General features: G+C 35.3%; 1 protein-coding gene across 1 annotated transcript in view; it reads left to right on the top strand.

Moving 5' to 3' along the window:
* Positions 1–25,508, top strand: part of DIAPH3 (diaphanous related formin 3) — a 248,214-nt gene that overhangs the window by 125,997 nt on the left and 96,709 nt on the right. Inside the window, exons 22-23 of the mRNA XM_067292601.1 lie at positions 8,686–8,815; positions 24,005–24,129. Of these exons, the coding sequence (XP_067148702.1) occupies positions 8,686–8,815; positions 24,005–24,129 (255 nt within the window). The remainder of the gene's footprint in view (positions 1–8,685; positions 8,816–24,004; positions 24,130–25,508) is intronic.

Genomic DNA, 25,508 nt, shown 5'->3' with positions numbered 1-25,508 from the left:
CCAAATTAAATAAGGTTATAGAAGGACCATATCAATGTTGTCATAGTAGCATTACAGTCTTGTGTGTCTGAATGTTTTTGACTGTCACATTTAATCTGTTTTTATACAGTTATGTTGTCTCTCGTACGTAAAACTTCTCCTTATCTGACTCTTCTATGTTAAAGCTCAATCTCATCAGTTCCCTATGTTTCATTTAATTTTTCTTGTATAAAAGCTGAAAGATGAAAGACTAAGATATATGCAACAAGATATCTATCCTTTTCTGAGTTTTAACTTGTAATCCAATCTAAGCTTAATCGCCTTCCCCCTATTTACAGTTCTTATTTTTGTTTTCCTGTGCCCACTGGGAGGTCACTGCAGACTGTGCACGGACATGTATTTAATAGTTCTTATGAGAAAGGAATTATTTTGAAGTTAAGATGTATTCTTTGTCTTTTCATAGCTTCTTTATCTTTTTACGCAATGAAGAAAATGTGACACTTTTATGTTAACTCCTGCATTCTTCAAAATAATCAGCCTTAGTCTGCCATGGTTCAGAAAAGTTCTATCACTGTGGTCCTCCAGTGTTGAATATGATACCTATTTTCTATGTATATTTAAGTTGTAACTTATATAACATACCTATTCTAAAATAAGTATTTAAGTATGCAGCAACCACCTAGAGCAATACAGTATAGATGAAATCATTGAATTATAAGTGCAATTTGTTGAGAAACAAACAATTTAGAAGGTGGGAATTAAAGGTTCTCTTTCCAACTGAGAGTACTTTTAAAATATGTTATTACCAGGATCTCTCCTAGGTCTAGTTATATTCTATGCATTTTTAATATTTTTAGCCAATGAAAAAGAAATTCTATTTATGGAAGTAATAAGTGATGTAAAGTTAATTGTTATAGGCACTTTGGAGAGCAGGATCAAAATGATCCTGGAGAAGTAATATAAGATCTAGAAGATGAAAATGTTGAAGACTATCACAAAATACTAAACTTGGGGATCTGATATGCGTAAACAATGAAAATAAAGAATGAGTGGCTAGGCAGTATTCCAGAAAATGTGTTTTAAGTCCTGGCTAACCATATAGTACACTGGCATTAAATGCATTTGATAAACTAGGATCTCATAGGTATTTAAGTTTGCAGACTTAGAGGTTATTTAGGGTTGCAGGTCTCAACAATAAATCCTGTTGCAAAAGAGGCAAATTGTCTTATCTGTGTTCTAGAAGGCCTTCTGTGTAATATAAAGATGGTAATTATTCCTATTTACTTGGTACTGATAGAGCATTAAGGGAAATCTTGTCTGCAGCACTGCGGAAAATATATAGACTGGCTGGTAAGAATCCAGAGTATAGTAACACAACACTTCTAAACTTCTGTAAAAGAAAAGAAAAAAAAGCATATGGGTGTATTTCATTTAGAAAAGACGTGAGGAATATGAAGAGGACATCAGAGTGTCCTTATGTTATTAATTTGTGATAAAGAAGACTTTTAAACGTTTGTCTATGTAATTAAGGTAGGAGATGAAGTAATTGGCTTTGCTGGTAGCAAAGGAAGCTTCATTAAAAATTAAGAAAGCTTTCTAACTACAAAGATAATTAAGAACTTGATAGTGATGGGGATTGTATAAAGCTTTTGAAATCAAGGTAGACTGATGGTTCTCAAAGAGTCTCCATGAGGCCAAAGAAAGAGCCAAAATAAATAATATTTTGGATAGAGTATTCAGTTAACTAGTTGAGAAATATATAAGGGTTTCTTAGAATCATAGAATAATTCAGGTTGGAATGGACTTCAGGAGGCATCTAGTCCAACCTTCTGCTCAAGAGAAAACGGAGCATTATTAGTAGTCTGGCATATATGATGCTACTTTTGATCAGGTTGGTGAAGTAGACATAAGGCTATAAGGACATGAAAAAGGTAATTTGATCCCTATGCTCATAATGCTTGATTCAGTGTAATTTTGACGTTGTATAATGTCATATGATCAGAAGTGTTGGTACTGGTTTGCTCCTTTCAGGACTTTATTAACTGTGCATAAACATACATCCTAGTACTCAATATAGTTAATTTGCATAAGAAATCTTCAAGTATAAAATGAAGTTCAAATGACAAAATGTTTCATATATATCACTTCAAGTTGATAGTTTGTAAATACCAGACCATGCTGCTGGATGCTGCTGGTTGTTTTTTTTGTTTTGTTTTGTTTTTTGAGTGAAGATAATGCCACCTTAATGACAGTGAAGATGAGTGTATTGACTTAGTAAAGGAAGACCAACTGTTACAGGTTCTGTTGGAGGCAGAGCAAAAGCTATGGCCATAGAGATAATCTATAAAATTTCAGGTGTCTGGCACTGCGTGTCTCAGGGCAAGTGCAGCCTGCAATCAAAGACTTGTCCTTTTGAAGGTTGACAGCTTTCAGAGAGAGAATCACTGGGAGTTTGTATTTGTCATCCTTCTGTTGTACTGAATTCATATTATCAGCATCAGCTAAGGACAATGGATTTTATTATCATCCCGAATACCAAAAAAGACCCAGGTATTCAGCACATCAGCAAATGTTTTGTTCCACTGCTGGATTCACTCCAGTGACTCCAGTTTGTCTTGTACTGGAGAGCACAGAAATGGACACAGCACTGCAGATGTGGTCTTACCAGTGTTGAGTAGAGCTGAAGGATCCTGTCCCTTACCTGCTGTTCACGCTCTTCCTAATGCAACACAGGATGTTGCTGATCTTCTTTGCTTCAAGGGTGCACTGCTGGCTCATGGTCAATTTGTTTTCCACCAGGACCCCCAAGTCTTTCTCTGCAAAGCTGCTTTCCAGCCTGTCAGGCCCCAGCCTGTACTGGTGCAGGGGGTTATTCCTCCCCGGGTGCAGGCCACTGCATTTTCAATTGTTTGGCTCCATGAGATTCCTGTCTGCCTATTTCTCCAGCCTGTCAAGGTCCCTCTGAATGGCAGCACAACCATCTGTTGTATCAACCACTCCTCCTAGTTTTGAATCATCTGCAAACTTGGTGAAGGTGCAGTCTGTCCCATATCCAGGTAATTAATGAAGATATGAAACCATATTGGCCCCAGTATCGACCCCGAGGTACACCACTAGTGACTGACCATCACCTGGACTTTGCTGCTAGCCCAGCATTTCAGCCAGTTTTCTTTCCAGCTCACTCTGCACTTATCTTGTCAATACTTTGTCAGTTTGTCTGAGGATGTTATGGGGGACAGTCTCAAAAGCCTTGCTGAAGTCAAGATAAACAGCATCCACTACTTTCCCCTTGTCCACTGCACCAGCCTTCTCATGATAGAAGGCTAACAGGTTGTTCAAACATGATTTCCCCTTTATAAGTCCATGCTGACTACTCCAATCATCTTCTTGTCCTTAATGTGTTTGGAAATGATTTCCAGGATAATTTTCTCCATCACCTGCCCAGGAATCAAGGTGAGACTTACCAGCCTGCAGTTCCACAGATCTTCCTCCTTAGCCTCCTTGAAGATAGTAGTGACATTTGCTTTCTTCCAGTCCTCAGGAACCTCTTCTAATCACCGTGACCTTTCAAAGATAATTGAGAGTGGCCTTGCACTGGCATAGGCCAGCTCCCTCAGCACTCATAGGTGCATTCCATCAGGTCCCCTGGACTTGTGCATGTCTGACTTGTTTAAATGTTCCCAACCTGATCCTCCTCTTCTGAGGGTAAGTCTTCCTTGCTCTAGACTTTCCTACTGGTCTCAGGGACTTGGGATTCCAAAAAACTGGTCTTACCAGTAAAGACGGAGGTGTATCAGAGACAGAGGCATTGAGTACCTCAGCCTTTTCTGTGTCCTGTGTCACCAGGCCCCATTCCTATTCAGCAGCAGGCCTAAATTTTCCCTGGTCTGTCTTTTGCTGCTGTTACATCAGTAGCGGCCTTTCTGGTTGCCTTTCACATCCCTTGCCATCCACATTCCACTCCAGGTGGGCTTTGACTTTCCTAACCCCATCGTTACATACTTGGACAGCGTCTCTATGTTCCTTCTGGGTTACCTGTCCTGCTTCCACCTCTGGTATGCTTCCTTTCTATGCTTAGTTTTGTCAGGAGCTCCTTGCTCATCCAAGTAGGCCTCCTGCTGCCTTTGCCTGATTTCCTACTCATGCAGATGGACCATTCTTGAGCCTGGAGGGGGTGATCCTTGAAAATCAACCAGCTTTCCTGGACCCCTCTTCTCTCCAGGACTGTCTCCTGTGGAATTCCAAGCAGAGGCCAAAGTCTGATCTCCTGAAGTCCAGGGCTGTGATCCTGCTATTTGTCTTGTTCCCTCTTCTCAGAATCTGAAACTCTACTTTCTTCATGGTCACTGTAACCAAGGCTGCCCACAACCTTTACATCCCTGACTGGTTCTTCCTCGTTTGTAACTATCAGGTCCAGCAGAGCATCTCACCTCATCAGCTCCTTGATCACCTGTGTCAGGAAGTTATCATCAATACACTCCAGAAACCTGGATAGCTTGTGCGCTGCTGTGTTGCCCTTCCAGCAACTGCTGGTGGGTTGGGGTGGGACCTTATGGTCCTTTGTGAGGACCACGGTTTACGAACATGAGGCTTTTTCCAATTGTCTAAAGAAGGTCTCATCTGCTACTTCTTCATGATCAGGCAGTCTGTGGCAGACCCATCACAATGTTGCCCACATTGGTCTGTCCTTTATTCCTGATTGTATAAATACCATGTTTGAAGAAAAGAAAGAAGGTCCTTCATGTATCCGGATTAGGAATTTTAGTTTCGCTATGTCTATTTGTCTGTGTCTCCTCCCCCATGTGTTTAGATACTGGACTAGTAAAACAGGAGGACTATATCATCAGTTATCCCTTATAAGAGGGATTATATAAGAGCAATAGGTTGAATTAGACACCCTTTAGAATTCTGCAAGTTGTTCTGGAGAACGGATGTGGAGTTACTGACCACCTCTGAGAAGCTCAGATCTTTCAGGACATATTGGCGTATCTGAGCCAAATAAATGCTGTGGAATTCAAACTTTATACTAGAATATTTAAATGATTTTCCTTAGCAATGGTCCACAGGAAAGTATGTGCTAATTGGCTGGCTAGTCATATGAAGATGGTTAAGCAATGTCATGGATTATAATTTCATATTATATATTGAGATTATAATCTCTTTTATTGAAGGTTTCAAAGAGAAAATTTAGACTTTTCAGTCAAGATTTCTCTATTCTTTATTAGCTGACATCTAATAAGTTAAACTAAAATTATTCTTATAGTAAGAACAGTCATAAAATTTTCTCCTGTGGATTTTTTTAACATCTAGTAAATGTTGAGCTCAAACTACAGTCTTAGTATAATTCAATTTAAAAACTCAATCAACCTTGAGCTAGCAATCCATTAAAGATAGTCTTAATCATTTCTGGTGGTCATAGAGTTAGTGGTTAAAGAATATAGCCACATGGAATAATATTGAAGACTGGAATTGTTTCATTCTGAGTAATGTTCTTCCCCAAGAGCTCTTGGCTGTGTATTTCTTCCAAGTAATTTAAACCACCCCTTGCACTCAGTTCATGTGCATTCCCTGTGGAAGTTTAAAATAGAATGTAGGCTATATTTTCATCAATATGTATATATTCTTTCACATATAATTGGTGTGAACGTAGCTGTATTCCCTCAAACTATTTGAAATAAAACTTTAGAATCATACTAGTTATTTAAATCTCATTCTGAATAAAGATGGTGGTGACATCATTCTACAGAAGATGAATTTAAAAAATACAGAGCTTATCTGCTGTTGTCATAGCTGAATACTTATTCTTTGCATGTTCAAAGTGAACCGAAAGCTAGCTAGCTCATTCTGTTAGTGTAATACTAAGCACAAACTATGCTATTTTTTCCTTTTAAGAGCCTTAACTAAGAAAGCTCCCATCTACTTGCTTAAAAATATGCAGTCATACCCTTATCTAATAGAGTCATCATTTATTAAATTATGGATATCTTATTAACCATCATCATGATGGCCTTCTTAGATTTGTAACTGCTTTTAGTATCATATTTAAAAAGGGAAACTTCTTTTCAAGGGAGTGAGGAAGGGAGGAGATTAGTGCCTTCTTTCCAGCACTTTTAGCTCAGGTGCTGCACTGGCTTCCTCCCCCATAGTCATCTATGCCTTGACTAGTCGTGGTCTTGGTTGCAAAATAACCTTGTAAACCAGTTGAATTTGTCAACTACTGCAGGGTGCAGTTGCCTTTCTCCTGATTAGGGTAGGATAGTGTGCTAAAGAGTATAGCTCTTCTGGATAGATTCTTATATAGTATGAAATTCAGGGTACTAGTCACCAATTTCTAATTCACTTCATCTAATTGTGGCCTCATTTAGGAAGTACGTGAGTGCAAGCCTTCACTGGTTATAAAATAGTGTCTTACACAGATCACTTTGTCTGGAAATAAGGAGGTAAAACTATGTATGTGTAAGTTTTGGGATTTTCTTTACTATGCATAGTGTCTGGACTAATGCAGAATCTCCTCTGTTCTGAGAATAATAAACTGCTTCACCTATTAAAAATTTTAGTATTAAAACAGGGAAAAAGAGGAGAAAAAAAAACAAAAAAACCCCACCCAAACTGCTACTCTTTCAAGGCCCAAAACTAGAAAGCTGCAAATTACAGATGTCTTGGCTGTCTTCACAGCAGTTTTCGGTAGGGTTTTACAGAACTTAAGAAATTTACATTGGCTTCTGTCCTTCAAAGTTATTGATTTCTGTAATATTTGTAGAATAGGTGATATATCTGCTATTCTCCATTGGTGACCAACTATGCCTCAAGAGCTATATGAATTTCTTCATACTTTGCACTTTGCATACTTCTGCACTTTGCACTTTCCTCCCTGCACCATGTAGAATTGAATGTAGTAGTTCTTCTGCATCAGAGGATATACCTGCATTCTCAGAAGAGAGATATGATATTGATGTGCTAATATGCTATCATCTATTAAATACCAACATATTATTGTTTTTTAAAACTTAACTTTTGTTAATTGTATACTTTCTAGAAAAGTATCATAGTAGAAATTTTGTGTGATGCTCCAACAATTGAGACATTTATTAGAGAGAATTCTAGTACAGTATAAGTAATTTATTTTATAACACTGCATGCTGTAAAGACCCTAGAATACTTTTTGTTTTGATATATATATATATATATATATATATATATATATTCCATTTTCTGGTTATTTTGAAAATTCTGTCTCACCTCATTATTAATCCATTTGTCTAAATGAAAAAAATATATATTCTGGAAGAGTATATACCATCATATTTATTAACATAGTATCATCTTTATCTTTGAAAATAATCTCTGAATTTTCATATTAAAATATGGAATATCAACTTTAGTGATAATTGCCTATACAAAATTCTCCATTTTATTTTGACAGTATGGGAAAAGCAAACAACGTATTTTTGTCTGATTTTTACATCATTAAAATGCCTTTTATGTGATCTTTGAGGATATTGGGAAGTACAAGAAGTGTGGGAAAAAATTTCTTTATAAGAAATTGGCAACCATGGGAAATGCATTGTAATGTAAGAATTATGTATGTGCATGAATATTTAGATTGAGATTGACCTTGCTTCTGCTTCCTAATTCAGAAGTAATCACCGTATGGCATTGTGCTTGATTTGAACCTTATTTTTGGAAAGAAAGCATTTTTTCTCTCCCCCCCCCCCCTTTTTTTTTCTTTCTGCCTCTTGGCTGTAGTTACTCTTCTGCTGTTTTGCATTGCCAATCATTTATGTTTTTCATGGTAACCAAATTAAGAAACAATCTTGAAATTGAAACTAGCTAACATGAGTTTTCTCTTTATTTAGTGCTAATTATAATACTTCACTAACACTTTTTTTGCCTGATACTCTAATGTTCTGTGTGTAATCTGGCAACCCTTTAATACATACACACATTTCATGTGTGTCAATGTATACGTATGCTTTTTCTGCAGAATTCTTATGCAGAAATAGTTTTTTAAAGATAGTAGACAAGCACTTTCCTATGAGATGTTATTTTAAAATGAACAAATAATATCATTTTCTGTTTCTAGATACAAGTTTTAAAATTGTGGAGCTTCAAATCATGTTCATTGTATATAGGGATCAGACAGAAAAGTTTATGGTTAAGAATGCTGGAACACAAATGTCTGTGCTATAAAAGATAGAATAGCAAAATCATGTGCTCTGTTGCGAATGGATGACTGCTAGCACTTCTGAGGGCTGGGGTTGTGGTTTCTGTTGCATATGTATTGTTAGGATACAATTCATTTCACACGTAGTGAAATCTTGTCAGGGTGTGGACTGGTGTGTCATGTATTGTTAGATTTTGCTGATTTAGTTCTGACAATTTTCACTTTCAAAAATCTACTCAGTTTTGCAAACAAAACTTCTATATTGTTTAAATAGTTAAATTTGCAAAGAAAAATATGTGCTGTGTTTGTACAGAAACTCACATATTGCATAGAATGAAAAAATAAACATTTAATGTGATTCTTGTAAGGATTTTTAACAAGGGGGGGAAAATGAAACAGCAAACTACTTAGGAATTTAAGGTCTGTACCAGTTCAGCAGTTTGTTCTTACATTTCTTGTATTCACAATTAATAGTGTATATTAATTATTAAAGTATTTAGACAGAATCTTATTCTCAATATTTTAACTTTTTTTTCCCCTAGCTGAAGGACACAAAGTCGGCAGATCAAAAAACAACATTGCTTCATTTTCTTGTAGAAGTATGTGAAGAAAGATATCAGGATGTCCTAAATTTTATTGAGGATTTTCAGCATTTAGATAAAGCTAGTAAAGGTTTGTATTAACTAACTGAAAGTTTTGATTCTGAATGCATATCAGTGTCTTTTTTTGTGAGTTGATGTTTGTTTTACACTCATATTATTTTCAAAGTGCATATTAATGGTATATATCATAAATCAGCAATTTGAACTACCGTAAGTGTTCTTGAAGATATTTATTGCTATTTACTATTTTAGTCTTTCAATCTTCTATATTGTAAGAGTAGTAGAGTTATTCAGTGTCTTCTAATTCAGAAATGAATAAAGGCTTTCATACTATCATTTCAATTTTGTTCATTTTAAACATAAATTAGAAAAACAACTTCTTTTCTGCACGTAAATTCTTCATACAACAGTAATGTTGGAAGTCAGGAAAAACAAATTTGTCTTTTTACTGCTTCATCATACAGCATAGAATCTTTTAAATCTCAATATGAGCAGCAGCAGATTTTTACATTTAACTTCCTAATTAGAAGTTCCTTCTGCAAATTAAGTCACAGATTAACTAATTTAAACTGACTAAGCATGAAGTTAGAAATTGATACCACCTCAGTGCTATCATGTTCTTGCAGGAAGGATGAGATTGGGTGGGCTGTCTGAGTTAATCATATTTTAGCTTTGTCAGTTTGGAGGATATCAGTGTATATCTGTATTGCTTTGCACAGTGTCACTCTTATGCCTCACTCAGTCTCCCTGCAACAAACTATAGCATTGCAAAAACTCTTCCTGATAGAGAACTTGAGATAGCGGTCACTCATGTAGAGTTTTGTTTCTGTTATCACTGTTCTTAACACTTCCAATTTTAGTGCTTCATAAATACTTAGAAATTCAGGTATATTTAAATAACTGCCAAATGCTTTCCAGTCCTTTATATAACTGTATCGGTAATTATATATTTGGTAATTATATATTCAGAATTTTTATGCACTATTTTCATAAAAGCCACTGTTAATTTGTCACTGATTTTTTGTTATTAATATGTTATTGGCTATATTCTAATTAAATCTTGTATATCAGCCAGAATACTAAATTGTTCTTTATTAGAGGCCATTTTTTTTAAATATAGATAATTGTTTTGTATGAGGCTGCTGATGGTTGTATGGTAAGCTTCCAAGGTATAAAAAATTGACCACATGGAGTGGCCAGGAAAATTATCATTTGCTAGTGTAGATTTTCTGTTCTTTTTTAGGTATCTGCTATTGACTAGATAGATCTTTGCTCTGATTCAGCTATGCTGTAGGACAAAAATCAATGATCATATGTTTTCAGGTTTATACATTGCATTTGTTTCAGCATATTATTTGAAAGGTATTTTGCATTTACATTTTACTGTACGAAAAAGACAGAGCCTCAGGATGTCTTTAACAGATTAGTGTATTGGTGTATTTATCTGCACCTGTTTCCCTTCCTGTAAAATTCCATTCTGTTTGAAAGACTCTTTCCCTGTGCTGAAATTTTTGAAAATCTTGCAGAGCCCAAAAGCCCCAGCTCATTTATTTGTAAAACATAGTATTTATGCAGAAGTATATTTCTATATTAAATCAACTTGCTTTATACACCAATATATGCACACTAAATTTCTAATTAAGTGGCTGTTTTTGCTTAAGATTACCAAAAGGTCAGTTCAGAAATGTCTATGAATAACCTGTGGTTACAGTCAGCTATATCCAACCTAACGGACTAACTTGGTTTTATCCTATTGATATGCTGATCAAGGGAGATTGACCAAGAATGATGGTGATCTTTTCCTTTACGTTGTCAAAGAATGCTTTCCTTTATAAAAGCGCATTAAGATTAGATGACAATTTTGGTGTACCAAGATGGTCTTAGATTATCTACTTATCAACCTGGTAAACAGCTGCGTTTGTCTAATGCAACCAGATAATGATCTGTCTGTTTCTAAATTGAGGTAAATAGATATCTTCCTTAATTCCCAGAGCTCTAAATTATATATTTTAGAATATAATTTATAATGCTTTTATATTTTAGCCCTTCTCAGTATTATTTTAAATAAGTTGTCATAACATTCTTAGTTGTTATATATTCTGCTAGTTTACTACTTCAGTCTTTTTTTGTCCTGTATTAGTCTCTGTATGTTTGATTTTGGACTCTATACGTGAATACTACAAACTATTCAAATATGTGCCATATAATGCCAAATTCTAATTATTTTAACAGAGATTGATAGTGCTACAACGCTTTTATTGCATTAACACATTGCAACTTGTGCAGTGAGCTGGGAAACACAGGTGTTGCAAGGAGTTGTACCCACTAGGGAGACTGAGATAGAGGGAAAGTCATCAAAAATCTTTTAACTTAATGATCATCTAGTCAAATAGGATCATTCTAGAAAGAATACTGGTTGTGTTATGGCAGAATTTGGATATACAGCTAAGAGTTTCTCCTCCATCCCAAGAAACAGTACTTAAGAATAATCCTTCCTGGGCTGTATTTACTGGAGGCGGTTCAAACTTCTAGTAAATTTGGAGAATTGCTGGCTGTAAGGGTTACATCCAAGTGTTACAGGCTGATGATAGTATAGAAGGAGGGAAGTCAGCCTACCCTTTCTCTGCCATCCAGTAGGAAGCTTCTGCTTACATATAGGATTCTTTGGTGGAAAACTTGTTGGGTGAGGAAATATATCATGCTTTTCTGGACTTGTATCGTAATAATACAATGCTCAATTTTTCTGTGAACCATACTGGTCGTATTTTATTCCAAAGTTTTGTTTCTAAATCATGTTCTCTACCTTTTGTCCTAGTAAAGGTTAGGGGCAGTATAGGGATGATAGAATGCCTGTTCTCTTCATGGTTTCACTAAACTTTGTGCTCTGAAGTCATTTTTATAATTAATTCTGAAGAATAAATCTATGAAGTTCGATAAGAATATTATTTTCTTCCATAGCTTTGTTGCAAGCTATTTTTTTGTTGTCATTAGCTATTTTTATTTCATGTCTGCATATTTGTTTCTGTAAATAAAGTGTGAAATTATTGTGGGATAAAGCTATTATCTGCAAGTGCCCTTTTAAATTATAAATCAAAGTTTTCTGTTAATATTGTTCAAGTGCTATTTACACATCTTTTTGCCACATAAATTTTAATTTGAACACACTCTATAGAACTATACTATGGATGTTGGTTCCCTTTTGTTTTTTTTGTTGTTTTTTTTTTTGTTTCATCAAATATTTTCCATAACATTGTTTTAAGTGCCATACATAAGCTGTTAACATAGCTTGTGAGACTTTAAGAGCAGTATTATGTCTGTTGTCAAGCTAATAACTATTTTATAGTACTTTATAAATCTTAGTATAATTCCTGAAATATAAGAAATTCAAAATGTGTAAATTCTCCATTAGAAATATGTGTTTAAAAAAAAGATCCATTAGAAAAAGGGATTTTTAGATATTATATGTATATATCTGTGACAGGCAAGCAGCAAGGGACATGTGGCCTATGCAATAGTAGTTTACTTCAGGTTATTAAATTTGTTTTTCCATTAAGTGCTAAAGTTTTCATTTCTGCTTTTGTAATAGGAGAAGTAGGCTTAATACCCTGCTGCAGTACATGAGTTAAAGATGCCTTTTTTCTTTGAAGTATAACAAATTCTGTTTTTTTAAGTACTCTTAGATCAGCAGGAGGAACTTTCATTGCAACTAATGAGCTTACTGATAGGACAGTTTCTGAAGATTCATTTAATTAAAACTGTCTCTTCTCTTAAACATAATGGCTTTCTCACTTTTCTGTTAGTATTTCAGACACGAAATATTTTGGTAATTTTGTACACTTTACTGTACTAATTCCTTATCTTATTGCATTCTAAAGATTTATATTGTATTTATCCAGACCACAGTTTTATTTGATTGACTCTAATTTACACCAGCCTTAGAGGTAACAGTGTACAGAGTCTTCCCCTTGCGTTGTAAGAACAATATGAAGCTGCAGGTTTCCCTTCCTCTAAAAGACATTACTCTGTCATTTTACAAGTAACTTATCCATTTTCTCATTTTTGAAACTTTGCTCATTTTTTTTTCTGAATAGTTAATATGATAATTTCACTATTTTTAACTATAAACCAAATTGTATTTTTTTTAATTTTGTAGGAGAAAATTTCATATGGTAATAAATTACAAGTATTGCTATTGTTAAGTTAGTTACTAAGTGAGAATGGTAAGCATTTAGTTAGATCTTTCTCCCTGTTCATTGAAGGAAGGAAAAGAAAAATCTTAGAAAAGAGCTGGTAAACATATAAGCACTGAATTGGAATGAAGAAGCAAGAGAATTTGTCTTATGAAATATTTTTGGAGGGGAAGGAGGTACTTAAAAATACATTCTCCTATTGAATTCTTTTTATTAATTCATATTCTTATGAGCTAATATTTTTTGAGATGTTATCTTTATCACAAAGATGTTTTTGATATTAGGATTCTAAAAGTATTTTCATGCAACTTCTGAAGTAATCTTTATCATGATATTGTCAGCATTGCTTTATATTAACCACTGCTTTTGTGGGGCATTTGCTACTTATCTTTGCCTGATCTCTCTCTCCTACAAAAACAGACCAAGTCTGAGAGTGAGGATTAGTCCATATTTATTAAAAAAAAACAACACTCAATCCCCTGCCAAACATTTAAAAGCATTAGGACAGCATGAAATAGCAATATAACATATTGCCGATAGCATATGCATTAAGTCAAGAGGAATGCTTTTTTTTCTCAATTGAATTTTTAAAAGTTTATGCCAAATTCCTTGGTAGTATTAAGTAACATACTTTCTATTACGCATTGCCTAAGGTTTTGGGGGGATCTTTTGGGGGCTTTTTGTTTGTTTAAGTACAAAGTTCACAGGGTGTGTTTTCAGGTATTCCTCTTCCATTCTCTTAACAGCAGGAAATTCCTGGAAACTTGTTAGACTACTACTGCTATAACTCAGGCTCACTGTTTGCCTGCTTTTTTTCCTGTAGACAGTGAAATCCTCATAGTTCATTCCACTCTAGTCACTTATGGCAAGTGTTTTTTTCTTTATTTGTTTAAAGGAGAGGTTTGGAGTTTTCATTACGTGTTCAGGCCTTATTAAACAATGGAGTTTAGTTCTATTAAAAACAAACAAAATAAACCTTTAGATATAGTGTACTAGTATTGTAATTTATTGTTACAGTTACTCCAGGAAAACATATTTTACTCAAGCAGTACCAAGTGATTCTGCTATCTTGCAGGTTACTCAAGTATGTAAGTTCTTATAGCAGACTTGTATTGTAGAATAATGGCAGAGTCAGAGATTTACTTTGAAAAAATCTTTGTAACTAACGTAACTATATTATCACAGAATAGTTGAGGCTGGAAGGGACCACTGGAGATTGCTTAGTCCAACCCCTCTGCTGAAAGCAGGATTAACTAGAGCAGGTTGCTCAGGACTGTGTCCAGCTGAGTTTTGAATATCTCCAAGGGTGGAGACTCCACAAGCTCTCTGGGAAACCTGTTCCAGTGTTTGACCACTCTAACCCTAAAAAAGATCTTTCTTGTGTTTAAATGGAAGTTCTTGTATTTCAATTTGTGCCCATTGCCTCTTGTCTGTTCACTGGGCACTGCTAAAAAGAGTCTGGCTCTGTCGTCTTTACTCCCTTCCCTGCCACTCCTCCAAATTCGGTATTTATTGCCCTGAGCCTTCTCTTCTCCAGGCTGAACAGTTCCAGCTTTCTCAGCCTCTCCTTTATGACAGGTGCTCCCAACCCTTCATCATCTTTGTGGCCCTTTGCTGGCCTTGCTCCAGTATGTCCATGTCTGTCTTGTACTGGGGAGCCCAGAGCTGAGCCCAGCACTCCAGATGTGGGTTCAGCAGTGCTGAATAGAGGGGAAGGATCCCTTCCCTCGACCTGTGCAGTGCTCTTCCTAATATAGCCCAGGATGCTGTTGGCCACCTTTGCTGCAAGGCCACATTGCTGGCTCTTGTTCAGCTTGTTGTCTACCAGGACCACCGGTATCTTAAAATTTTTTTTTTTTTTTTTTTTTTTTTTTTTTTAGTGCAAGATTTAATTGCCAGTTTATACTTTTGTAGAAGCTTACAGTTATGTGTGGAGTGATCCTTTGTCGTCTTTGATAGTTTTCAAGAGCAATGGCCTTGAAAAACAGCTTGTTCCTATGAATTGAAAATCAGAAGACTTGCTACCAACTACAGGTCCATGTTTTTCATTACATACCTGTCATCTAAATTTTATTTTTGATGACTCTTCAGGAAGAGCGTAATAAGATTTCTTCAGAATATTGAAAAAGGAACAGTATATTTGATCATTCTCAGATGTTAATTCTAATTTAATTCAACCCTTAGATAGTTTCACTTACAAGACATAATTAATCTGTGGTTTTGTTAGTTTTTTGGGTTTTTTTTTAATGTAGGTTTGTGAAATATATTCAAAAATAGCTGTGCAGGTGGTTTCCATGAATGGCAGAGAACAATGTAAGAAACAGCTTATGTTGCCACTTTTTAATACATAAACACAAATCTTAACTTTACAAAATCTTAAGTACTTTAACTCAAAATCTAGTGTTAACAGTTCCAAAACATCAGGAATCAACCTGTGTGGAAGCACAGGGTTTATCATCTGAGTGAAATTACTCTTATTACTGCACCTGTGAGCATTTCCTAGTTCCTTGGTTTGTGATCCTGTTGGTTGCATATCAAGGCAGCACTCAAGGGAGGTGTCAACTTTGTCTCATGGCCTAGTTTCTATGCCAAAGAAGCCAAAGTAAGTTTTACAAGAGCTATTGAGTACTCCTGTAGGTTAGTCTAGAGATGTCTAAACAAACCAGGCATTTCTCAAGGGTGCAGGTCAATTAAAACAAGTAACATATTTAAAAAGAAATTTGGACTTAGATTTCAGTGATTTCATCACAGGCACCCAGTAAAGAATGTGACCTTATGCCACATGGTAAACTGCTATCAAAGTTGGAGAAAATGAGGGTCAGTGAATAATTGTATAAACAAGAACCCAGTATGTACTTTTGAAAAGGAATTTACTAGTTGGCAAACAGTCATAACCATTGCAATTTCTAAAGGCTTACCATTATTTCCTGATTCTTTTTTGGGCATGTGGGGAGGTAGAAATGTCCTAATAGAATGAAGAGATGAGACAAAATTAATAGCTGTTGTTAGTGTAGATGAGGATTAGCATATCACAGAGAATCAGAAAGATCATAGGTGTGGATACGAGGGTAATAAGTGAAATATTTTTCTCTTCTTTAAGTATGTTGCCACAAGTATAAATTAGCATAGAAATTAGATCAATATGCTTAACTATTAAAAGAGCAAGGTTTCAGAATAGCCTCCTTAAGAGCTAATTTCCTTGGGTAAAAAAAAACCCTATATGCTTTTAAAATGGAGTTCAGTAGTTAAGAACAACAATTATATGAATATGGTGCTCAGAATAGCATATACTAAGTTTTATGACCCAGGAGATAAATTACAGAAGGAATTGAAGATTTGGTTTGATCTGGCTTTCAAACAAGACTCCTATTAACTTTAAAGCAATGGTATTCTAATGGCCTTAGAATAAGTACTGAAGTGTAGTAGATTTATGACAGACAGAGAATTCCATATGGAAGCAGAATTTTGAGATACCATTGTTTAAAAAAAAAAAAAAAAACTGTCCTTTTTCTTACTCCCCCCCCCCCCCTTAGGGGGGTAAAGTTGTCAAGACTGAGAAAACATAGAATATTTTTAGCAATTAATTTTATAATACCATAGCTCACTAGGCAATAGTGGAATTTATAAAGTAAATATTTGACTGTGAATGTTGTACTTAGATTGGAAGATTATGTCAAGCTCTAAATCGGTTTGGGAAATTTTTATAGAAGACTGAGTAAGCATGTTAGTTGTTTTTGAAATTATTTGAAGAACATTTGTTTCTTTTCTAATCTTGAAAATCTTAGGCAAAAAATATATATTTCCCAGAAACTTACTGTTCAAGACAAAAAAAAAAAAAAAAAAGTACTAATACAGCATTTAAAATGCCACACCAGAAGCATTAAATATTTGCAATGGGAAATTCATGGTGGTGAGGCTTGAGGGCAGATTTAAATATTTCCACAATTTTATGTTTACTGATATTTTTGCATTGCTGTTCATACTCCAAAAGAATCAACAGCTCCTAAACTATTGGGATGCAAATCTTACATCAGTATACAAACTTGCCATATTCTGTCTAAACCATTTTAATAATGAATTGAACCCAATCAAAATTTGTTAAGTAAATATATATTCTTGTGAATCTTTTTTCTGAGTGCATTTCACCATATAAAACTTTTGCTTTTAAAAGCTTAGGGAATATATGGAATACTGTTTTTTACTTTTTTTGAAAATAATCTTTGTTGTTGTTGTTGTTACACTTTTGACTTTAAGTTTTGCATAATAGTGCTATCTGGCTAGTGATTTTAAGATGTGATTATGAACTGAACTACTTACCTGTAAGTGAAATAACCTGTTTCCTTTAGGGTGTAGAAAAAAATATGCACCTCTTCCAAGCATGAATTATAAAATCAAATATTAAGGAAGAGTTTAAGTATTTGCATATTTTAACCAAAAGAGCTCTTCAGTTTCTGGAATGGTAATGAAATATTTCCGTAGTCTGTGAAAGTAGCATTCTTGCTCTATCACCTTCCAGTTATCCAACAGTTAAGCAGCATGGACAATCACTGGTGCAGTCCTTGAGTCTTCAATTATTTAACAAGATTGACAGTTTCAAAGATCAGGGTTCAAATAAAGCTATTCAGTATTTTTAACCTTTTATATATGCCGTTTGTGTTTAAATATCTGATTGTTATTGAGAGACTCTATTGGTCTATAGCATTTTAAGCATTAGTTAGATTAAGACAAATAGAACATTATTGATGCACCACAGAAAAAAGGCTAGCTATCTGCTAGAAGAGAAGATAAAACATCAAATGTGTTATGCAGAAATTGGTTTCAAGAGGAACATTAAAACAGTGGAAAAGGCAATGGGATTTTAAAAAGCTGAATAAATTGTGAATATGTATAGACTCTTGAAGATGTAACACTTTCCTATCCATTAAAATTTTTTTCTCAAGTGTGTGGACATACATACACACTCTCACACATATTCATGTATATAGATACACATACACACACACACATATATATTTCTCAGGGAGTTAGAGATTGCTGTAATGGGAGTGTTTAGAAGACCGATAAATTTGGCCAGTTTTAAACTGTAAAATAAAACTTTACTAGAGAGATATTCATTAACAGCACATTTCATGATAATGGTTAGTTCTTAATCATTATTGATCACTATCACTGCATATTCAAAGCAATTAGTTCATAACAATCATATCTTTAGTTGGCTGGGAGTATACAATACCATGAGCGATGCCCTGAAGTTAGCACAGTCCTTTATGATCTTAGTCCCCAGGTGGAGGAGATGAGTCTTGAGAACTCTTCTTTGAGGGAAGCTGGAACTGATGTGGGCGTCTTCCCTCTCTCCCTCCTCCAAATTTGAGATCATCTTTTATTAGATCTTTCAGTCTCTAGAAAATTTGTAGCCTTGGACCTTCACCATTGCCCCGTATCACTACATATTGTGCAATGTTGAGAGGTGGTATTTTTCCCATGCTGTGGCAGCTACCTTATCCTGTTGCTTAGCCATTCCCCCTCCCCCCCCTTTAGTTGCTGCTTCTTTCCTTAAACCAAAAGCACTTATAATCAATCATCAGCAATTTGTCTATCATTTGGGGGCTTCTGTTTTCAACACGTGCCCATATTTCCAAGGCTGGAACTGTTACTCAATACTTAAACTGTACATCATAAGAAGAGACCTGTGTTTCCAAGCTCTAATTCACACAGGAAGGTCTCTTGTTGATAACAAGGCCAGGGCCCTTGTATAGTTAGTGTAGCACATAGTTAGTACGAGGTCCTACACCTATATCTAGTGATAGCAGTAGTACTTTTACTGGTGAACTGGATATAAAAATGCATATGTATCAATTACCAGTTACACTATATTATTGTGCTCATGTTTAAGTTCAAAACAAAAATTAATTAAATCCTGCTTTAGAGTGCTTCCGCTTTCATGTGTGCAACTGGTCTTTGCTTTGGCTGCAGAAGGGAAAGCCCTCGTAGAGCTCGAGACAATGGCATTGTCAGATCTTTGGGAAAAAGTTAGGATTTCACCAGCCATAACGTATGCTGTCTTCTACAAAAAAGGAAGAAAAACAAGAATGCCAGGAAGTGGCTACAGAAAGCAAGAGAAAAGGTCATCTTGGGAGGGAAAAAAAGCATAAATAATGGATTTTCAATCCTTTTCTGTAACACTGAGTGAATATATCCAGCTAAATCTTGTTCCACTGTTACTGGTTATCTGAGGCCTGTGCTGGTGTTTACAGAAGCCTTCTAATATTTTGTCTCTGAAATGTTCGTTAGTGCATAATACCATGTGATGCTGCAATTTTGTCTTTTTTTTCCCCTCTCAGAGAAGTCAGCAGAATTTTGAGGTGATATTTTGTCATTCAACAAATATGTTTTACTTTGAAATGCTACATCAACATAATATGTTGACATTTTTAGATAATTATTCAGTAGACTTAAGTCCATGAGTCCAGCATTCATGAAGTTCAAATGGCAAAAGCAATAGTACATTGTCAGAATCTTTTTTTTTAATTTTTCATCCCAACAGTGTAGTTCTCTACATCAGCAGAGGATATAGGTCAGCTTGTTGCTGTCACACTGTCCCTTAAGAATGTAGGCACCAGAATAGGTACAAAGAAAGCTAAATATCTCTATGGGAGAGGAGGATTCTCTTGATACAGAGACTGTGACCATCAAAGAAAACTGTCATGGAGCTTAGGCAGCATGTAGATAAAGTGGGAATTTTTAAAATATCAGCTGAAGTATCTGTTGCAAGAAGTAGTAGAAGTTTTACAGCAATATGAGTGAGAAAGAACATAAGTGGGATTGCTTTTCTTTGGAGAATTATTTCAGAAATTAAAGATGAAACAGATATAGTCCCCAAAATAGAAGAAATATTGCCTTAATTTTAAGCAAGAATGATAATCTTGACTGAGAGCAGGAGGGGGTCAAAATGTCACCTTAGAAATTTATGGAAACGAAAATCAGAGTTCCATATTGTCATACTGTAAATACTATTTGCCCATTTCCGAATTCTGAGATAACTGAGATACTGAACTAAAATTTCAGTAAGTAGGATTTTTAGCAAGTTCACTGTGGCATTAATAAAGTGGTGTTACTAGAGAATATTTAAGAAACTGAGGGAAAATTAATGATTTGGGCAACTACAGATCTCTTGGTGTGACCTCAATGGTTTGAAAGTTTATAGAGGAAATAATAATCAAACATGTGGAGGTTAATGAGAATAGCGAGTAGAATCACAGAATGGTTGAGTTTGGAAGGGACCTCTGGAGATCATCTAAGTTCAACTCCCCTGCTCAAGCAGGGTCACCTACAGCACGTTGCACAGGATTGCATCCAGGCAACTTTTGGATATCTCCAGAGAAGGAGACTCCACAACCTCTCTGGGCAACCTCTTCCAGTGCTCTGTCACCCTCACAGTGAAGAAGTTTTTCCTCATGTTCAGATGGAACTGTCTGTGTTTCAGTTTGTGCCTGTTGCCTCGTGTCCTGTCGCTGGGCACCACTGAAAAGAGTCTGGCTCCATCCTCTTGACACCCTCCCTTCAGATATTTGTACACCCTGATAAGATCCCTCCCTAAGTCTTCTCTTTTCCAGGCTGAAGAGTCCCAGCTCTCTCAGCCTTTCCTCATATGAGATGCTCCACTCCCTTAATCATTTTAGTAGCCCTCATGAGTTCGTTAGTATTTGACTAATCTGCTACCTTTGACTATTAATTTCTTTTTTTTTGACATATGAATCTATGAAAAAAGTATAAGAAAAGTGTAAGACTAGAGGAAAACTATTGTTTGAATCTTCCAAAGACCAGTCTTGGGAAAGATAATATTTTGTAATCTCTTTTTGTCTTGTCAGCAAAACAAAATTGTGGTATTGAGCCAATGAGCATATCTAACAAAAGTTGGGAGGCATTGTCTGTTTGGAGGAGGATTGGGTTGTCATCACCAAATGATCTTGAGGATATAGAATAAAAGAAATTAAATTTGATAATATGAAGTACAAGATCATGCATATCAATACTGTAATAACAGCTTTGGTCAAGAAAGAGGATATTTGATCATAAGATAATCAGATAAGGTATTTCCAGGAGAGCTGAAGAAATATTAATGATATCAGTAAAAGGGCTGGTGAGTCATCATCTGAAATACTATACAGAAGCTTTTAAAAATGAAGTAGGTGCCAAAGCTTCTAGATCATGTTGTTAGAAAAACTGAATCAAGAGGGGAAGCTTAAAAAGCCAAGTGTTTTAACCCTGAAAGACAGAAGGTGATGAAATTTAATTGGTGCCTGTGAAAGTATCAGGAAGCTTTTTAAAGAAAGGAAGAGGGTTACAGGGGCTATAAATGAGACTCTGTTCAGACATGCCTTATATGCAACAAAACTTGGCTTTAGATGCTTACTAGCTTTTAAAACCTCACTCACTGACTTCTTTTTAAGCTATCACATGAGTTGCTTACTTCAGTCTGACCTTGGTTTATATCTGAAAGAGCCTGGGATTTAGTTCATTTTACTCTCTTCTGCCATTCTTCTAATTCCCTTCAGATTTTATACCATATCTTCTAGAGGGGCATTGAGGCAATGCTAGTAGGTATTTCTGTTACGTGTGTTCTTTTTGTTGAAGAGCTGCTTATATTGTGTTTCCTTTTTTCTTCTATTTTCACTAAATTGAAAGTTGTGAAGACAGTAAGCCAGAGTTATACCAGTATACTGTGAGTTAGCCACTCTTTGAGACTGTCACCAGAAATATAGTCTTAAAGGAAAATAAATCTAATGGATGCTCATTGCTAAAATCAAAGGAATGTTTAGTTTATACTCAGGATCAAGTTAAGATCATGACAGAGGGAAAAAAAATCTTCAGAACAAGACAGAGATGTAAAGATCCTTGAACGAATATTTAATTGTTCAAGGTCAAAAGAAGTGAAGTAATAGAAATAAAAAAATTGTCTTGGTAGAAGCAAAAATTCAAAAATCTCCATGCCTAGAGCTGATTAACAGTTATACAACCTGATCAGCTCTAGGCATGGAGATTTTATATCTGGCAAAACGAAAGCAGCTCTTTCTCGGTTGCTGCAGTTGATGAAGATTTAAAAACAACAACAACAAACACACACAAAAAAGCCCTGTCTACTTGCTGGGTCTGATCATTCTAAGTATGTTGTCTTAATCTTATGCTGTGATCTCTTTATAGGCAAGAGAAACCATATTGTACTGAATCCTCTCTGAAATTTATAGCAATATTAAACAGAAGGCATATATTCTGTTTCTTAGCAGCTTTATAAATAAATCAATATCTTAAGATTGTGTGTGCCTATCCCCAAAGACAACTTATGCCAACAGAATTACGAACTTATATTTAGCTTTCAGTTTTGTTTCTATTTCTGAAATACGTGAAGACTCAAACACATCTGTAGTCAGCTTTGTCAGCTTCTAATTTTAGCTCTGCTTCTCAAACAAGGCAGTTTCTTAAGTACTAAAGCTAACTGACCTACCTGGTGATGATTAGGGTTTATCAATCACTCAGTGAGAATCTGCCAAGCCTAAAATATGATTGGAAAATGGTGTTTTTTAGTAAACAGAGTATTTTTTTCAAGTATGATGTGTACTCACATATTATATTACACTTACTCTTTTTAGAAAAGTTGATTATTGCTCCCTTGTGTGGAAATTGGTTCTATGGGCTGCACTAGCATTTTCACAGGTTAACACTGATCGTTTTAAGGTTGTGGTAACCTTTCTACTATGAATGGAATTGTAGTTGCTATGCAACATTGTAATCCAATTGTTTGGGGACTCTGTCAGTATGAGAGAAATATGCATTCGGTGAGTGTATCTTGTATTTTCTGTCACATAACTCTACTCAGAGAATGAAATCATGGATCCGTTACAGATCCTATTAATATCATAGGTCCATAAATTTTCTCCATGGATTTTGTAGATGAAGTTATAGGTAGCATTACCTTTATAGGTATAATATATTATGAAGGTAAGAAATAATGAAAAAAATCAAGTGTGCCATTAGACTAAAATTCAGAGCATGTTCTTATCAATATATGTTTTGGTCCTATGAAATATGGACCACATGACATATGGACCAATTGTTAAGTATGAAATATATTTAAATGCTCAGTTTATTTCTTAAACTGTCAGAAAGTAACAAGTATATCTTTAACTGCTTTAATTAATGTAAATCTAATATACAATACATTCTAGCAGGAGTTACCCTCAGGGTACTATTACTTTCCTAATATTTAAATTAACTATTTAAGTGTTCAACTTCCATGCCTTGTTTAAGATGGTTGAAAGTTAAACTTCTCTTCTTCTGATAAAGCAGTTTTTCTACATCCTTCTATAAATCCCTGATGTTTCCTCTGTACTCTTTTCTTTTTCCTAAGCCCCCACTTCCCTCTGCCGCATGTCCTTAGTACCTGCACTTCCCCCCAGACTTGACAAGCACTTTGGCTCTGATGAATTTTGTTGTGTATTTTACCAAGCATTGTGTTTTCAAACTAGGGAACAGGGTCTTAGGTTTCAGGCTTAGGCCTTTAATACCCCTGTTTTCTCTATGTTTTGAGGTTCTTGTTTTCTTCATGATCTGTGGAAAAGCTCAGGTTTTCTGTTTTAACAAAATGAGACTGAGGAAAGCTTTGTGGATGTTGGAGTAAGTTCAAGTCTTTGCCTATAGTAATTAATCAGAAGAGACAGACTGGCATATATACATCCCTGGTTACTTAAAAAAAAATAAAAATAAAAAAAATAAAAAATCTGCTAATTGCAGTGCAAAACCTTAGGTTAAAAAAAAGTTTAATATGTTGTGCTTGAAGAAAAAAATGCAGACATTCACACTGCATACTTCTAATCAGAATAAGGCAACCATATAAGTGAGGAGAACTGAGCATTATAGAGTGACCCATTTGTCTTGTTACTGTAATTCATTTAATGAGGTTTTTATTTCAGAATTAAAATGGTATGCTGATTTGGGTAATGCTATAACTCGTGTACTTTACAAACAATGTTTTATGTTTAAGATGCTAACAGAATGAATGTACTATATTTTAGTGTCAGCAGAAAACCTGGAGAAGAGCCTGAAGCATATGGAAAGGCAACTCCAACAGCTTGAGAAGGATTTACAGACTTTTCCAGTTCCTGAAGATAAGCACGATAAGTTTGTGGCAAAAATGTCTATATCCTTTGGAGTATTTGTAAAAGGAAGAAAAGTAATTTAAGTACATTGCCTTAGACTTTTAATTTATTTGCATAATTTTTACCTAGTCTTTAGCATTTATTTTTGAAAAATATAATTCTCATATTTGAGAAATGAGTTTCATAGCTTTTGAAAGCATGCTTCTGATCTTATTTTTGCCAGAATTTTTTTTCTCACTATTCCAAACTCTGTGGTTAACTTAATTGCCTGTATCTCTCAAAAGAAAGCCTTGTGTCATGAAGATATTTAATTAAAGCAAAGAAAAGCATTCTCTAGCTCGAACTCCCTACCAGATGTTGGCCCTATACGCTTGGCACTGAGGATATCCTGGAAGTAGAATATCAGCAGATAGACGGAGATAGGCTGAAATTTGCTTAGCAGCAATAGCTGCGTTTTTATGGTTATGGGAAGACTACCTTGCCATGTACAAAGTCAGGAGGACTTAGTTATTCAGTCCTCTTGATTAATCAAGTACTATTAAATAAAAGACAGCAAGGGACGTGACGGATATACTGGCTCTTGTCATTGCTGCTTTAGGGTCAATTCCCTCTTCAGTCGACTAGCTGCAACCAAACTGCAACTCACTTGGCTTGAGGCCCTCTGGACTCCCTGTGGTGTCCTTATTACCCTTCAGTGCTGTTACTGATTTTTGTAGGGCTCGACGTTTTGTTGATGAAGTGGTTTGGTTTTTTCCATTGGTGTGGTTTCTCTCTCTCTCTCTCTCTCTCTTTGTTTGCTTCTTCCCCAGCTTGAAGTGTTTTTGAGAGATATGTTGCAGTCCACCAGAATGGTGTCTCTACTGTATGATACATAAATTATGTCCCCGAAGAAGCAAACAGAATAGAGGAGAATTAGGAGAACAGGTTCTGAAGGCAAGAGGTAAACTACTGCTAGAAAGTTAGAAGAAAACATATACATGATAGCGTTCTCAGAAATACTGCCAGGACTAGACAAAGAGGTAAGGTCTGTGCATGGTTAAGAAAATGATGTGTGGAACAGGAAGTTAGGAATGGGAGGCATTTATTAAGAAATTAAACCTATGAAAAATGGGCAGACACTTCTTAATCCGAAATAATCATGATGCTGGCACTTGGCACACCCTATAAACTTTATATTTTTAAGCTGAGGACTGGGGTTTGAAATAACACATAATTTAGTATACAACTTTATTTGGAGATGTGATCCATGATAGTTCCTTGCCTTTGGGAAAGAAAATACTAAAGAAGTTGATAAAATTCAGTTGGGAAGGAGTGAAGAATAGCTTAAAGAAATTAGTTTCACTTAAGAAGGAGAGCACAAAAAAGTATGTTGAGGAATGAGTACGTTCTTTATGCAAATATCAGACATCTAAAATCCAAA

The sequence above is a fragment of the Apteryx mantelli genome, chromosome 1 (assembly GCF_036417845.1).
Source record: "Apteryx mantelli isolate bAptMan1 chromosome 1, bAptMan1.hap1, whole genome shotgun sequence".
Taxonomy (NCBI): domain Eukaryota; kingdom Metazoa; phylum Chordata; class Aves; order Apterygiformes; family Apterygidae; genus Apteryx; species Apteryx mantelli.
Note: the sequence above shows the minus strand (reverse complement) of the source record. Positions and strands in the feature narration are given on the sequence as shown.